The sequence below is a fragment of the Lytechinus pictus genome, chromosome 16 (assembly GCF_037042905.1).
Source record: "Lytechinus pictus isolate F3 Inbred chromosome 16, Lp3.0, whole genome shotgun sequence".
In the NCBI taxonomy this organism is placed as follows: Eukaryota; Metazoa; Echinodermata; class Echinoidea; order Temnopleuroida; family Toxopneustidae; genus Lytechinus; species Lytechinus pictus.
The window spans coordinates 12,656,101-12,674,231 of NC_087260.1; the positions used below are offsets into that span (position 1 = coordinate 12,656,101).

At 34.1% G+C, this 18,131-nt stretch overlaps 1 protein-coding gene across 1 annotated transcript in view; it reads right to left on the reverse strand.

Annotated features, from left to right (window-relative positions):
- The window catches only part of LOC129279137 (uncharacterized), a 46,348-nt gene that overhangs the window by 9,540 nt on the left and 18,677 nt on the right, over positions 1 to 18,131 (reverse strand). The window contains exons 3-9 of the mRNA XM_064111289.1: positions 16,756 to 16,873; positions 16,000 to 16,190; positions 15,374 to 15,561; positions 14,709 to 14,931; positions 13,239 to 13,447; positions 7,339 to 7,561; positions 3,072 to 3,098 (exon numbers count right to left, since the gene is read on the reverse strand). Coding sequence (XP_063967359.1) covers positions 3,072 to 3,098; positions 7,339 to 7,561; positions 13,239 to 13,447; positions 14,709 to 14,931; positions 15,374 to 15,561; positions 16,000 to 16,190; positions 16,756 to 16,873 — 1,179 coding nt within the window. The remainder of the gene's footprint in view (positions 1 to 3,071; positions 3,099 to 7,338; positions 7,562 to 13,238; positions 13,448 to 14,708; positions 14,932 to 15,373; positions 15,562 to 15,999; positions 16,191 to 16,755; positions 16,874 to 18,131) is intronic.

An 18,131-nucleotide genomic window follows, 5' to 3' on the forward strand; every position in this document is an offset into this window, starting at 1 on the left:
CAAGTAAACAGACCAAACTTATGGAGGCAAATTCTTTTCTCGACTTTATATCGGAAGCGGGTCAAGCACCTTTGATGATCGTCAGACTTACGATATGCTTCCATTCCTTTTAACTTTGGCTCGATCGGCGGAAGAACATCACGCTCACCCGGGGAAAGGTCGTGATCACTCAGTGACGAGCCACGCCCAACAGAGTCACGCCTAACAGAGTCACGCCCAACAGAGTCACGTCTTACAGTGTCACGCCCAACTGAGCCCCGACCGATAGGGGGCAATTCTTCACAGCAACAGAGTGGGGGAAAGACCAGAGTTTCACAACAATAACAGAGACTTACAAACTACAAGGCTCTGCTCTGTGTGATGAGTGCTCATTCAGCTTAAGGAACGGATAAAAAATCATGAACTTCTCATTTCATTCCTTTCTCTTTTTTTTTTCAAAATATGTTTTTATGTTTCACATCCTTGTTTATGAAAAGGTCCTTAAAGACTGATGCCCATACATGGAGACCATTATTGCTCCAGTGCAAATCAAAATTATGCCAAAATCCCATTTTGAATTTGATAAAGCCTTGTATGCTTTTTTTGATAAGGTTTGAATGCATGCATATATTTACTTTGAAAACTGAAACCATGCTTAACAAATAAACACCGTCTAATAAAAATTCACATTGAGTGTATTTTGGAGAATTTTTTTTTATTGCATTCCTCGACTATATTTTGTTTATCACAATAGAGGATGTTCGTGTATATAAATAATGATATTTATATTTATATTAAATGCAGCTTGTGTACCGTACATGTACCTCTGTTTCAAGACTTATATGTTTAGGTATTCATTCTTAAACTGAATAAGCACTCTTACAATTGAAAGTCTTCTCAGCAATCAAACTCCAACACAACAGAAACAATGAAAACCAGTTTCTGCAAAATAAAATGTTCAGGAACACAACAGATTCCAAGACAACATTCTCTTGTACTGCAACAATTCTGAGAAGCTGAAACAACACAACAAATCAACATAGTGAACTAACAGATGACAAGAACTAAATGACAACAACAACAAAAAACTATCAGAAATTGGGCTGAATCTATGAATAATCCACAAGAACTCTTACAAACAAATTGCACAACAAAGTGGTCTAAAGTTCAAAGTATAACTCTAATCAATCAACGAAAAGCAAAAATGGCATACAACTCAGCAACACAATAAAAGTGAAGCTTTTCCAGCTCTCAGAAAACATTTTCAAACAAACAATTGAAAATGATAAACATCACACTTGAAAGGCAACAAGCAACTCAAGTCTTCTCTCAACAACTCAAAACTTTTTTCAATTACTCTAAAACTTTTTTCAATAATTCAAAAACTTTTTCAACTACTCAAAACCCTGGTTTCAAAGAAAATATCTGTCATGACAGATTCATTTCACGTCAGGAACAAAATCATCGAAGAAATCGTCACATCATTCAAAACTCACCTTCTAATTGTAACATGATTGGAAATGTTGAAAACAAATGAAACCGATCGATGTTAATACAATAAATCATGCATTGAAATAAAAATATACACTGTAGCAGAAAAAAAATTAATAAACAATTAAAGCCTCCTGTTGAAAAATCAAATCAGTTTGGATATGATAACAGTAATAGTGACATCAAATTTGAAATGAAGCAATAAAAATAAAAGCTATCTGCGAGTCAGTAAAAGAAAGCTCTGAGAATCTAATAACTTCAACTCTAGATAATTCCAGGGTTAAAATATAATGGCCATGATACATTAATGAAATAAAAATTCAGGGTAAATAGCAATCTAAAACAGGCAACACTGGCTTTAATTTTTAAAATGAAGCAATATAATATTTCTTCTATGAGAGCAGCAACTATAATAGGAACAAAACACTATACGTACAAAAAGTAAACATAAAACAGAGAATCAACAACATATATGAATTAGAAAAAACAAGAACATAAAAACAGAGGATAAAGAGAAGGGAAAATATGAGAGGAAAAAAGTAACATTTACAAAAAAAGAAATGTTAATTAGGGTATTGTTGTGTGTGTGGTGGGAGGTTGGGAGCATCACACAATTAATATTGAATTATCGATAACAATTAGGTATCCAGTATTTAACAAAAAATATAAACAATTTAACACCAAGTAATTCTGGTAGCAACATTGACAAAGCTTTAAAAATGGTATTAAGGGAGTGAAAGCTTGATTATTAATGAACTTAAAGCATTCTCTTTTTTTAAACATTAGTTTGTCAAACTTACATGTATGTATAAAACAAAATTTGATACAAATTTGGTGTGATAATGGAAGGGAATAGCAAACAAATCATTTAATGTGAGGTATGGATAATATGATCTTGTCAAAATGGGTGAAATCTAAACATTGAACAAAACATCCTCTAAATTTGAACATCTAGAATATAGAAAAAAGCAGGAGTTTTTATTTAATGCAGATGAATGGATTATGAAGCACCTTTGCTTTATGAAAAAATATCCATAAAAATTATAAGTTTCGAAGTAAGCTAAGATTTTAAAAGCTGTTTTATTAGTGCAAAGCTCCCTGATACATTCCCCTTTTTTGCTTCTACATTGCATTTTTTCCCCAAATGATCCCTTTTATAGCCAATAATCAAATACATCCATACATGTACTGTATATATTATTCAAATACATGCATCTGCAAGAAGCAGAAGTTTTATTCTTCTTGTTATTTATTGAGTATAATTTTTAAGTATAAATCAATATGACAACGTAGAATTTGTAAACCTTGGAACCGCAATAAGCTTTAATTTAAGCCCCAAGAATTCATAATTATGCACTTCCCATCAAATTTTGATAATTTCGATTTCATAGCAAAATGTGAATATTATGATCGTATACTTGGTATAGTAGCATACTGAAGCGACTGGCAATTTCATTTTTCATGTTATCAAAATCATTTTTAAAGGATTTATATGAACACCAACACCAAATGAGAGTGCAAATGCAATACAAATGATAAAAATAAATGTGCTGTGCACTTCAGATTGAAATAAAAACATGGCGATATTTTAATCAACCGACCTCCATCCATGATTTCTATCCGATGAGCTACGTAGAAGAGATTAAAGACATATAAAAAGGAAAGAAAATACGATTATGACTACAGGTTATCGAGATACAAAAGTATAAAAGACGTATACACCCAAAGAGATAGAGGCAGAGATACCCATAATTCAGCACTAGTGTTGCATGAGGGTTTACTGACAATGCTGCAAAGACTGATATACTTTATTTAAGCCGATAGAAAGTACTGGGGTTGGTCGCAGCAATCGTTTTCGACTAATCTAATCAAAAGCATGCATTTACGAATTGCACTTAATTTTCATAGTTGAGTTTGAATGCAACTGGTCTCCAGATTCTTTGGGTAAAAAAAAAATTCTCTGACCATGCACTACATTTAAAACTATATTTGGTGCCATCCTCCTGTAATACTGTTCCACAGGAGTTCTGTTAGAATTTTAAAAACTTTTGAAATGCCAGTGCTTGATCAGGCCAGTACAGCTAATGTTAATAAAGAAGAATTTGCAAAGCCGTTTTTGAAGTTAGATTTGACTTGACAAAAAAATATTTGAAGTATAAAAGTCAAATGTGACTTTCTATTATTGTATTATTTGCAATGATCAGGGGCCTGTAACACAAAACTTAGCAATGATCGTAGAACATTTTTCTACGATTGATTCCATTGACAACAATGTACAATCAATCGTAAAAATCAAGCTTACGATCAATCGCTAACATTTGTATTACAGGCCCCAGATGTTATTCCTTCTTGTTCATGCAAATTTCAATAGGCTTTTCTGCCAAAATTTAATAAAGAGACAAAATCTATTCTTTGATGAATTAAAAAAAAATGTTTGAAAATTCAGCATATTCTGCGACTGCAGTATTTTAACAGGATCAGAGCATCACTGTGGGTAAACCAGTTTAGCAACACATAGCTGAGATTATGAGAGATTCACTGCCAGGACCCCAGCACCAAACAATATCCTTCTCTTGGAGTATGCGGGAAACTTGACCATATGTGAACGGTTCAAAATCACATCACATGACCACCTCCAAGAATAACCATAACTGCAACACATGAAATGCAATCTTATGATTCAGGACATGGTCATGAGGTATCAAATGTTTGGTGCAAAAAAGGATCTTTAATCACTGTCATTAAAGTATTCTTCCAAGTTCCAAAATGAGATATAAATCTTTCACAGCAGGTCAAGTTTCATGCATATTTATGGTCAAGCATTCATCTCCTGAGGGAATAAATCCAGAAACCAGACGAACATGTGTTAAAGGGATGTGAGAACATCACAGAGATAGCTCAAAAATCCTAAACTAAGGCCTGAAATTACATGTTAATTGTCAAGTTATCATCATTTCAAAATCTATGCCTGGCACAAAGTGCAGACAAAGAGACCCATGTCTGCTACTTGTATTCCAGTTTTATTGATACAAAAAAAGAGATTCCTCTGGTTCTTAGTTGAGCCCTCAGATGACGAATGCTGACTTCAACTTACCTTAAAGCTAGAAGGTAGGAATATGACTGACATTTTTTTTTCTTAAAAATTCAACGTTTGCTTGTCTATTAACATACAGACATGCTTTACCTGCTCATAATATCAGCTGATGTTGTTATGTAATCTATCAAGTTTGTTATATATTACGGCTTGTCTAAAAATATTGCTTTTCAATGCTAGTCCCCTAATGTAGTTTTAAATGGCAAAAAGAGCAATCAGTCTGTCCATAGAAATATAAGGACATGATCATGATGTTCTCAAAAAACATAAATTTACTTCTAAAAAGTATCAAACTTGCATTTTGATTACATACAGTAATCAGGATTTGAAATTGAGTTGAACAATATCAAATTATGTGTATACCCCTGTATATGTAATCTTTTGTTCAGTTAGTGATATACATAGAAAATGCTGGATGAAAGGGAATTTTAAGTAGAATAAGTTATTCATTGATTTTTAAAAGTATCAGTCATATTGCCACCTTCTAGCATATCCACCTGTATGAGGATTAAAAACATTGTGGTATACAACAACAGTATAGCCCTATCATCAGAACACCTACCTTGCACTGTAAGAGGTATACAATCAATGGTTGAGATGGTAATCAAATGTTGCAGCCACATCGTGTTGTAGGAGATGGAAGTGTTCATTATTTGTGGTGAGATATAATTGTGCACATATATTGCAAGAGGGAAATCAAACATCAATAATATATTTTTGAGGTACATTGTAAATCGAAGAGTTCATTCAAACGATCTTTCAAGCATGGGGAATCACCATGACTAGATGGTTGTCATGAATGTTGTCGAGGCATTTCATACAGACCTGCCAACCTCTGGGAATGAAAAAGTGTCTTCTGTGATTAAAAAAATGTATTTTTCCCCCAAAAAACTGTATTTCATAATAAAATGCTTGGCGCACTCGCTCATTGCAGCGCTCAAGCTGCATGCAAGTTAAAATGCGCACTGCTCTTGCAGATGAAAAAAAAACCATTAAAACATGTGTATATCTTCACCCTGATTTTAACAAAATGATTGAAAAAAAACAAGTTACCTGAAATTACATTGATCTAATAACCATATTTGTGTAGGTTTTATGAAATAGAGACATATAGAGATGATATTTCTCAATAAATTACGATTTTGTAAAATAAAAAAAAAAATCTTTAAAGAAAAAAAGTACTGCCGTATTTTGGTTGAAAAAACGTACTAAATACGCCTAAAACGTACTGGTTGGCAGGTCTGTTCATACAATACATAAAATAAAATTTTGTGATTATATACAATGCACTATTGCACCACAAATCTATTAACTGTATTAAGATATCTTTGAATGTTATGGAATGTAAGTATGGGGTAGATGATCAAAAGAGCAAAACAACAAATATGCAAAAAAAGCTAAATAAAAACTTGATAAATAAATAATTCTTTTGTGGAGCTGGACCAAAAGGGTTTTGGGGGAGCAAGGAGCAGATGATGATATTTGTATTAAAAATATATGAACATATTTGGAGCTTGGAACATAATTTTTGGCTGCAGATCAGCCAAGAAAATAAAAAACCAAAATGAAAATTATTTTCAAGCTAATTTTTAATGAATCAAAGTCACTTTTATTTATTCTTGTCTATTTCTTGTGTAAAGAATCAAAATGCACAATCAATCTTTATAGAAAATTAACAAATCAACATGAACAAAATTGAGGGAAATCTCATTTGCTTCAAATTAGTTTCTGAATGAAAAAAATTATTTCTTTAAAATCCCTTTTCTCTTTTAATTTTTTTGTTTGTTTGAGTATTTCAAAAGCACAAACCACTTTTGCAAGAGAAGATATATAGCATGGCACTCATAATATGCAAGCTTAAAAATTTCATATCTTGCGATCTGAAACCATTCTTCTAACATTTAAATTCAAATCAGTTGCAAATTGGTCAATTCAGATGAAGAGCTCAGTTCCAGAGATAACACAACCACTTTCAATAAAAAATCGCAATCTTGAGAACTTCACACAATTTATCAGGTAGGGGTCTCTTTTTTAACAAAGGTTTAACCTCAAATTTGGAAGAAACCATGAGAAAGTCACTTTCTAAAAATCTCATATAAATAGATGCCTGTATGAAATATGGAACATAAGGGTATTTTTATCTTAAGAGTGATGTATCTTTTGGATCTGAGGTCTTCATATACATCAGAGGAGAGTTTCACAAAACGTCAAGTCTGATTAAAAGTCATACATACGTGTAAACATATTTAATATGTAATCTCATTGATGAATATGTGAAAGAGCACACCCAAGGTGGGTGTTTCATAAAGTTGTTCGTAAGTTAAGAGCGACTCTCAGAAAGACTGGTGAACCTTTCTTACGCGCTAAATAATCACCAATAAACATTTAACGATGAATATCATCAACCACAAGGATAACCAGTCATTCTTAAAGTAATTCTTAACTTACAGTGTACGCACAGCTTTATAAAACGGCCCCCTGGTGGGTGTTTCATAAAGCTGTTCGTAAGTTAAGAGCGACTTTAAGAACTACTGGTGATCCTTTCTTGTGGTGAATGGTATATTGAATTGGCGATGGTTTAGCACGTAAAAGGGTTCACCAGCCGTTCTTAAAGTCGCTCTTAACTTACGAACAGCTTTATGAAACGGCCCCCTGGATTTGTAATACCACACGGAACTGGGAATTTAAGCATGATTTTTAGTCAGACATCAATCTTTGCAAAACACCCCCCCCCCCCCCTTCCCAAGAACAGACAACGATGAAGCAATACTTACAGGCATAAAAGTTAGCTTGATTGGTTCCGGCGGCTCTCTGACGCGCCATCTCCCTATCCCTTAACCTCTGGGCTGCTCGCTCCTTGGCGGCCCTCCTGGCCTGCTTGCTACCGTAGGGGGCGTGGGGAGCGATGTCGATCAGCTCCTCCGACGGGTACTGGGAGAGGGCGGTGTTCTCCATGGTGTACTCGACAAGCTCCTGGTAGTCTTTACAGCAGAAGAGCTAATACAAAATATTCAATGGCAATAATGAAAATATATATTACAATGGTAGCACTTCCCTTTCTATTTGCTGGTACCACAACATTATTTCCATTCTAGACTGCTATGAGGCAATGAAAGGTATGGGAAATTAATCAATTATTATTCATGTAAAATGGAGCAATTTTTTAAACCAGATTATGCAAAACATATTCAATTCAATTCAATTCAAATTCAATTTATTCTTGATAATAATAAAACATCATCAAATTGTACATTCGTATATAGAAATATCATTACAAGAAAAGGAGGGCAACAAAAAGTTTACACTTGAAAATAAGAAGCCTCCAAAGAATACAGTAATTAATATATGTACACATCAGATGAAGAGGGGGGGGGGGGAAGCGAAACATGCTCATTCACACACAGACACATCCACCGAGACACATCGTCATCATCACACACAAAAGCACACCCGAACATCCATCATCTTGGTTCATTCATTAACAAAAATAATACATATATAAATGAGGTGAGTTTGAATTCAAATTAGGAATAAGTACTAATAATGATCTTTTTGAGTTTGCATTTAAACGAAGAAACAGTTGAACATGAAAAAAGGCATACATTGAGATTATTCCAAATTCGTGGCCCGGTAAACTTAAAAGAGTTCAGAATTAAGGTTGAAGCTGTTTTAGGGTAATGAAAGCTATTAGCAGAGCGAGTATTGTATCGGTGAAAGTCGTAGTTATATTGAAAAAGATTGATGATATTAATAGGAGCATATCTATATCTAACTGCGTGCATAAGTGTAGCAATCTTAAATTTATGAATATCGTAGACTGTCATTGTTTTTAATCTAAAAAATAATGGCCCTGATGGTGTCAGATATGGAGAATTGGTGCAAATGCGTAGTGCTTTTTTCTGGAGTTTGTGGATACAATCCAATTTAGTTATTCCAACACTGGCCCATGTTATGTTGCAATATTGAATATAAGGTAGAATCAAAGAGTTATATAGCATAATTAAATTCTTTTCAGGTAATATGGATTTCAATTTACACAGTATTCCTACACTTTTGGATATTTTGTTACAAATATGTAAACGATGATTAGTAAATGTTAATTTATCATCTAAAATTATACCTAGAAATTTGACTGTTTTAGTTACATTCAGGATTGTCGAACCTAGTTTTAACTTAACAGCAGATATATTACACGAAATGTTTGGTTTACAAAAATACATAACATTGGTTTTGTCATAATTTATTATTAATTTATTGGCTCCAAACCAGTCTGTCACTTTGCATAACTCTTTCTTAGTTTCATTTAAAAGTTCATTAAAATTACTATGTGAAGAAATTATATTAGTGTCATCTGCGAAAAGTATAAAGCGAAAAAAAGAAGATACATAACATAAATCATTGACATACAAAATGAATAAAAGTGGCCCCAATATTGAACCTTGCGGTACTCCGCATTGAACTTTATAATAAGAAGATTGACAGTTATTAAAAAAGGTGAATTGATATCTATCGTTTAAGTAACTAAAAAACCAATCCCATGCTATGCCCCGAATACCAAAATTTTTTAATTTATACAAAAGAATTTTATGATCAATAACGTCGAATGCTTTGCTTAAATCAAGGAAAATGCCAAAAGAGTGTAGATTATTTTCAACGGAGTTAATAAGTACATTATGTAAATCAATAAGAGCATGTTCACATGAGTGTCCTGGTCTGAAACCATATTGGGCATTATTTAGTAATTCGTTTTTGTTTAAATAACAAAGTGTTCTATTGTATACAATCTTTTCCAATATTTTCGAAAAACAAGGTAGTAAAGTTATTGGTCTGTAATTCGAAAAGAGATGTTTATCACCTTTTTTGTGTACAGGGATTATTTTACCTATCTTCATTTTGTTAGGGACTTTACCGGAACAAAAAGACAAGTTTATGATATGAACTAGTGGATCAGCTATAAGTTGGATAACCTTTTTGACTAAATTAGTACAAACATCATCAAAACCTGTACTATTGGTACTTTTGAGCTTAGTTACAATATTTATTATTTCATTAGCATTTGTTGGATTTAAAAATAACGATTTACTACAAGGATTCTTTAAATATGAAGTAAATTTAGAAATGACTGATTTGTCCAACTTTGAACGAGCTAATAAAGCAATATTAGAAAAATATGTATTAAACTCTTCAACAATGTCTTCATCTCTATCTATTTTATTCCCATCTTTAATGAAGAATGAGGGGAAATCAGACTTTTTGCCCTTGCCAATTAAGTTGTTTAAAATTGTCCATACCTTAGAAAGATTATTTTTATTTGCTTGTAATAATTCGCAATAATATTGCTTACGGGCAAGCTTTAGTGTATTATTTAAGATATTACGATATCTTTTGAATTTAGTATGCGATTGAACATCACGTTTAATACAAAATATCTTATAAAGTCTATTTTTCTTATTAATACATTTTAGAATAGAAGGAGATACCCAAGGTTTCCTTGGAACATATTTCTTTTTACGACATTTCTTTTGACACTTTTTATCTACAGCTTCATTGAATTTATACAAGAATCGTTCATAAGCAAAGTCAACATTGTCAAATAATAATACATCAGTCCAACTAATCTCAGAGAGCTCTTTTTTCAAAGCATTAATAGTTGTAGAAGTTATACATTTCATAGAATAATTTGACTGATGTGATCTAAAAGCATTCTCAATGCGTTTATTTTCAGTCATAGAAAAAACGGGTAAATGGTCAGTGATGTCATTATATAGGATACCAGCTTTAACATTTTTATCACACACATTGGTAAAAATATTATCAATGAGAGTCATCGATGAGTTATTGATTCGAGTGGGTCTATTGATTAGGGGGCGAAAAGAGTTATCGTAAACAATATTTACAAAGTCATTTATATAATTTACAGTTAAAGAATTCATTAAATTAATGTTAAAGTCTCCCATTATATAGGTTTCTTTACTTTCATTTGTTATTGTACGTAAACATTCGTTCAGAGCTATATTGAAATCATATATGTTTGTATGTGGGTCTCTATATATGACAGCAACTATGATATTTTTATGTTTAGGTATACTTATCTCAATAAAGAGAGATTCACAAAGGTTGAGAGATAAATGAAGATCTTGTCTCTCAATAACATTGAAAGTATTATGTATAAACATCGCAACACCGCCACCTTTGCTTTTCAATCTATCACTATGAAAAAGAGTATAATTATTAATATGAAATAACGATAGGGGTGTTCGCTCATGTATCCAAGTCTCGCTAAATCCGTACACAGAAAATTGACAATTTAGTTTGCATATGAAATCATGAATTGTATCAAAATTCTTATACATGCTTCTTGAATTGAAATGGATTAAACTAAGATCAAATTCAGTTGTCAAACTCATTTCCTGACTTGCTTTAAATTCTTCAGGTAGCCAATACTTATTATTGACATCAAATATATCGGTATTCCGGTCAGGATCGATACTATCAATTAGATCATCAAAATCACCGTTTTCTTCATACAAAATACTATCATCAATCAAGGTAATTTCATTGTGGAATAGATTACCAAACTCACAATCAGAGATATTACTAAAGGGAAACAGGAAATCACACACTTTCATCACCACTCACTAAACGTAAAAATAACAAAAACAATATAGCCTAGGTTACTACTCGTTATAAAAAAGGAAACATCTAAGATTATATAGAAATCGATATATCATTAAAAAGCAAATGCCAGAGGGAAATATGGTGTGTAGTTATACATTGTCAGTTAATTTCACATGGTTTATACTTTATCATTGATTGTTTATAATTTGTCCAGATCAGTTTTTTCTCTTATCATTCTCTTGTGCTGCTTGTTGTCAAGACCCTGTACAAGGGCTATGATTCTTCCGTCGCGTACCCATGCGTCCTTTACTTTTTGATGATTTTTGGTCAACCAAAGCAATTCTTGATTACTAGCAGTTAGCGATTCATCAATTGCTAAACCACTACCTTTTAGATTTTTGCGAGCTTTGAGTACAGCGTCGCGCACACGATAGGACGTGAATTTGACAATCACAGCTCGTGGGCGGGTCTTCCTTCCGCCTCCTCCTTTCTCATTTATCTTTTTGGCTACTCTGTGGGAACGATCTATGTCCGATTTCGATAGCTGAATCCCAAGACGATCACTCGCGATTCTGCACACGATCTCATCCGTATCCTCCCGATGATCAGCGACTTCAGGTTCGGCGATTCCGTAGAATTTCAGGCAATTACGCCGCGAGTATTGTTCAACATCGTTTGCTGCGATCCTGAGGTTCCTGATTGCGTCACTTTGTTGCGATACTTGCTCATTGAGGCGACGAATTTCTCTATCTTTAGATCCGAGACTCGCTTCTAATTCGATTAACTTTCCATCGTTACGCTCGAGGTGATCCTTTATGTTACATGTTGCTCGCTCGAGATCAGTCAGCCGTTGAATAAACTTGTTCAGAACTTTGTTAATAGCCTTCTCCACTGCTGAATCGATGGAACTTTGAAATTGGTCACTTTGTAAGTAGGTTTGAATAGAATTAGAGACCAAATCTAATGATGATGATGACAATGACCCATTACTTCCTTTGTTCGGTGTAGCTTCAGAGGGGGGAGTTGAGCAAGATGGTGTCGAAGAAGATGCCATTTCCAAAGTAGAAGGTATACCACATGAATCATCACAAGTAACTGAAGAACGAGAACCCTTCATGGATCGTGTGATTGGTTTTGACATTGTTATATTCTTGTAGAAAGATCCAATATTAATTAATGGGAATGAAATGAAGAGTTCAATAGTCCAGACGATAAATATATAATCCAGTGTACTCATACGCCGAAATAAGCAAATATGTCGGCCTGTAGTAAAAAAAACGTGGATTTACCCCTTATAGGCCAAATGTGTAAGATAAATGACTGAGATGAAATGTAACTTGATACTAAACTGTCTCGAGCAGCAAAATGTTAATCACCAAGAAGATAATTATGAAACGGACATAATATATCCCATGCATTCACTTACTATGTTGTAGTATTACAGCGTCACATCGTGGTACAGTGCATAATAGTACATGCGACAAATATGTCCGTTAAGTGCCCGCCGTCAATTGAGGAAGGCACTTGACTACTTTAGACATTTGGTGTCTATATATACCTCTAACCTCTTTAAAGTCAATTTTTTGCTAAGTCAAACAGAATTTTTTTGTCCCAAAAGATTTGAATTTCGCAGCTATCTGTATATATATCTGATTTTCATAATACATCTTTCTCTCGTATCACTATTATTCATAATACAGCTATTACATTTTTCTTGAGGTCTAAAATTGTATTTTCATTTACCATAAGTAGGAAAATTTACAAAAATATAGACATGGAAACATGAGGTTTGGACATCATTGACTAACAAATTCATATGACTATTTCACAAAAATTTTGAAATGCTAAGTACTGCTTCATTTGTGCCAGCCCCTGTGTACGAAATATCTGATTTTAATGTATCAATTCAAGTTCTACAATCATATATTAATCAATCTTGACTATCAAGTTAAACCTATTTTCAAAATATCACTTACAGATGTATGCACTCACATAAAAACTAAGAACTATTAAACAAACATCATCATTTTCTTATTGTAATCATTAATCGCCGTACCTCGGATTGAGACATTGATTTCAGCATCTCATGAGTTGGGAACGTCTTGGCATCTTTGCCACAGAACTCGCACACCTCAGCGACCTCATTCACCGTCGACAACGGGGGCGTTGTTCTGTCATCCAGATCATCCCCAAGATGTTTAGTTCTACTAGCTTTTTGGTCATCATTGTAGTAATCGTATTCATCTTCTTCATCTTTCTTACGACCTGGGTAAAAATACGAGATTGATTTAGCGTTGGTAAGTTTACCCGACTGCAGATTAGTGGGCAACTAGAAAACTATTAAATTTAGGTCCTCTTCTGGGAAACTGGTAAAGAGAATTAAATTTTATGTGACTTCATCATGACACCTCAAAAGACATGTAGTTAGGTGTTTTTTTTAGCTTGCACATAATTGCCGGAATTGACAAAGGTAGTTTTGAAAAATTGTCGGTTGAACCCAAGGTTTTGCAGATTTCCTGTATGAATTATGCTCAAACTACCGTGTATGAGAAAAAGTGTCCAATGCTGAGGTGCGCTTTTGTCACAGTGCACCAAATCGACGCCTGTTGCCATGGTTAAGCACGCTATTTCCTTCATAAGTCCACTGTTTTGAAAAGTGCGCTCATCAATTCAAAACAGTGGACTCATGAATGAAATAGCATGCTCAACCATGGCAACAGGCATCTATTTGGCACACAGTGACAAAAGCACGCATCAGCAATGGACATTTTTTAATATACATGTACGTGACAAATTGAGTGTAATTTATACAGAAAATCCGCATAAAACCATGGCTTCAACTGATGTTTTTCACAACCACCTTTGTGAATTCGGGCCATTAATACCCATGTTGACTTACAAATGAAAAGTTAACCTGGGAATTGACCAGCCATGTCTTCACTCTTGAGACTGTGGTTTTGTTTTGTGCAAAATCCAGAAAAACTCACTCAAAATCTATTTTGCTCATATGCAAATGAAAATTTGGTAGGACCAGTTTTCCATTGTTCTAACTCAGTCATGCATGTATTATGAACGTTAAGATGGGCTTCAAATGAAAGGTGAGAAGCATATATCTTTCCAAACATGTACATCTCATGAAGCAAATTTATGATTATGATAGCCAAAAAAACTACAATGAATTATGAACAATTAAGAGGGGAACCTGCAAGCATCTGCAACACAGCATTGACCTGGGCACCAGAAGCCAGAGCTGTGGCAGCCAATAGGCCAGAGTGGAGACCCTATACTACGCATCTTTGGAGGATAGGTAACAGGTAATGTGAACAATGTCTTTTTGTTTTTTTTTCTGGGACACACTGTACCACAATGTCTGCAGTTTTGCAATGATGCACTACCCAAGTCACACCAACTAAACTGACTTCAAACCAACCAATGGTATTTCATCAGGAATGACATAATAGATTTGGTCAGTCTGTTGTCAGTATCACAGATGTGACTGTGGCCTCAGAGAGAACAATAACCTCACCTCGTATCCTGGCTTCCAGCTCCTCGTCTTCCTGCTCACTCAGGTCTGCCGAGTCGAAATCGTTGAAGTCGATGTCCAGGTCCTGCCCCACGACATTGGCGGCGTCCCGGAACTTCTGGGAGATCGGCACCTGTTCCGATTCACGCTGGTACTTGATGATCTGGGGCGGGCCTATCTTGGGAACCCCCTGGTCAGATTTACCGGCTTCTTCTTCATCAGAAAACTATAGAATTAAGAGTATAAAAGCATCACATTGAAGGAAAGAAAATAGAAATCCACCCCCTATGATATTTCAGGTTGTGAAAAAAAAAAGATGACGTAAAAAAAAAAGGAAAAAAAGGGGAAGAAAAAGGAGGAAAGAAGAGCATTAAAATGAGTGGCTAGGGTCACTTGCCTCTATAATACCCCTATTGAGAAAAAAAAAGTCATTTTATGTCGTCTTGTCTCCCCCCACCTTATCAAAATACCCTGAAGTTGCTCATGGTTACATTTACCTACATGTACAATAGTATTATTGCTCTTTATCTGATTAATAAGTTTTAATGGCTTATGACCACTGATGGAGAAGCTTCCATTCATCACAAGTTTGATGAAATTCAGCCATGAAGTCATTTTATAAAAGATACTATAAATAGAATAAAGAAAAAGATAATTTAAATACTTACTTCTGAATCTGAATCAAACTGTAGAGGGGGCACTTCATCCTTTTCTCCCTCGGTATCTTTCATCCCATCACTTTCCTCTACGTATTTGCTGCCCTCTCGTGACTGGAGCTTGGTACGAGATGCGCGACTGCTCGCCGAGAGTGCAGACCTGATTGGTCGTTCTGTGGGTGTCTTTGGGCGTAGCGTACCTTCAAAAATAAAATTACCAAAAAAAAAAAATCTTTCCGTGAATGCCTTTGATGATCTGAATGTCAAAGCTGTCTGGAAGAAGTTATAAATACTAATGAGACTGTTTGAATTCCATGGAGTTATCAAAGATTGCTTACATATTTATGATTAGTTATGATACTTTATAATTAATCATGGAATACAGAAAGAACATAGATATAGAATTAAGAATAAGTTGGCAAATGGGATGGGGCCCCATATGACCTTCATCCAATCAGCAAACAGAGAAGAGTCAAACTTCATTGGAGAAATGTATTCTTATATGAACAAAACAAATAAAAACAACATTATTTCTGCATATAATAAAAAATAAATGTCATTATTATGATATTATCTTAACTGGATTTTTTTTTCTTCGGGACAAAACTTGGGATTTGAAAAACTAATTGAACTCTTACCTCCTAAGGTAGCAAGTTCTTCTTCCGTTTTCCCGAGAAATTTGATCATTTGAAGCCAGCTCCATTCTGTCTCGGTAGCACATGATATCGTAACCCTTTCACTTCCATCTGCATCTATGGCCTTATGAACCTCTCTGAAGGCCGGCGATTTTATGTCCTTCCGCTTACCGGCTGATGAAGGTGAATGTGACCTGCAAAGGAAAAACAAAGGTATTCCTGTAAAATCATTGAACTATTGCTCACCATTATGCGCAATAGAGAGATAGCTGGAAGTATATCAACATCAATACAATTTCAAGAATCAGAGATCGAGCCTAATCTGGTGGAAGTTGGCATAGCTGGTTAACACAATCTACATGTAAAGTATGACTTCTTTTGGGCAATTGCACATTAACACATAGAGTTCGCTGGAGCTCAACAGGCAGTTGGCAATGAGGCGTGCGAAAAAGATACCAGAATTTTGTGCCTTAGGGGTATAAGGAAAGAGTAAAGATAGATAACTTTTACCAGTATCTGCAAACTTCAAATTATACCTTTAACAGCAACACAAACTGAGAACAAAATTCTGTATAATTTCTGATGTAAAGTACTGAAAATATCCTTGATATAAGAATTCAATATTTCTACATGTAGTTCCATATCTCATGTAGAACACATTGTTCAAAATGACAATTACAATGCATGTTACAGTGGTATGTTGACAGCATTCCGTACCATACTGGAAAAGGAGTGAGGTCTTATTCTTTAATAGCTTACCTATCCGCTCCTTCTCTGAATGAGACAGATCTGTCTGAACGCGCTGACATTCTTGCTATACTAGTTACTGTTTCTTGATCCTCTTGATTTTCTCTTGATACAGATAATCTTGATACATCTAAGTCAGAAAATAAAATGCAACAATTATAAGGCATACATGAAATACATAAAGCTATCTTAATGATCTGAGATAAATGTACATGTATCTGAATAAGAACAAAAAAAATTATAAAGAAGGATGTAATATGTTGGTGATTGGTCACTACAAGAATTGGTTTTTGTTGTAACATAAAGATATAAAATCCATGAAATAATATAAAGTTAAATACAAGTTTATGAAATAATGCATTGGGCTACAGGGACGTTGGCAAATCAACTTGAAGAAAGCTTTGAAAAAATTCCTTAAACTTGTGGCAAGCTGCAAGTTCATGCATACAGGTACATGTACCACTATCAGTATTAAACACGACTATATTAGAATTATCCTTTCATCAGCTGAGGAATGATAAATCATTGATCAATACAACTTGTAATAATGGTTGGTAGTAGCTTGGTCATTAATCATCAATCCATAAATACTTTTTAAATCAATAATGAATCTTGTGATTCAAATCTGTTACTAATGCAGAGCTGCCAACCACACTTGACCAAAAATCCTATTATTTCACCCCAAAAATCCTATTTTTAGGCAAAAAATCCTATTCATACCCGTCGTGTACTTTCCTACTATACATCTCATTATTTTGTTGTGCTCACTGTAATTTTTACATCCGACAGGCAAGGTTCCACATTAACTTTTTTGGTGGTGGCCCGTTTGGTGGTGGCCCGTTCGGGCCACCAAAACCTTCAAATTATTTTTGTTGGTGGCCCAATATTAAAGTTTGGTGGCCCCACCAAAACAGAACAGGAAAAAAAGTAAAAAAGTAAAAAAGAAAAATTAAAGAAAAAAAAGAAACAAAAGAAAATTTAAAAAAAATTAATAAAAAAAATTAATAAAAATGGTGAAGGGGGAAAAAATGAGAAGCCATTACAAATATTTTTTAACAGCTGTATGTAGCAACAGTTTAAGCCAATTGAGCAAATAATTTTCACTCACCTTTTGGGGATGACACATTTCTATTTTTATAACCTTTATTTCGTTTGTATTATTATTTTTTTAGTAGAAACATATTCTTTAATCAGGCATATTCAATGGGAAGGGGTATATGGTTTAACCACTGTCAAAAAAAAAAAAAAAAAAAAAAAAAAAACTGTAAAAGTTATATCTGGAAAAAAGGTGTGAGAAAAGTCCTTTACTTTGTTTGCCAAAATGTTTGAAAAATTCACATTTCATATCAATGAAATGCCTTCCCAAAGTATTTTCTTTATGAAGAGTG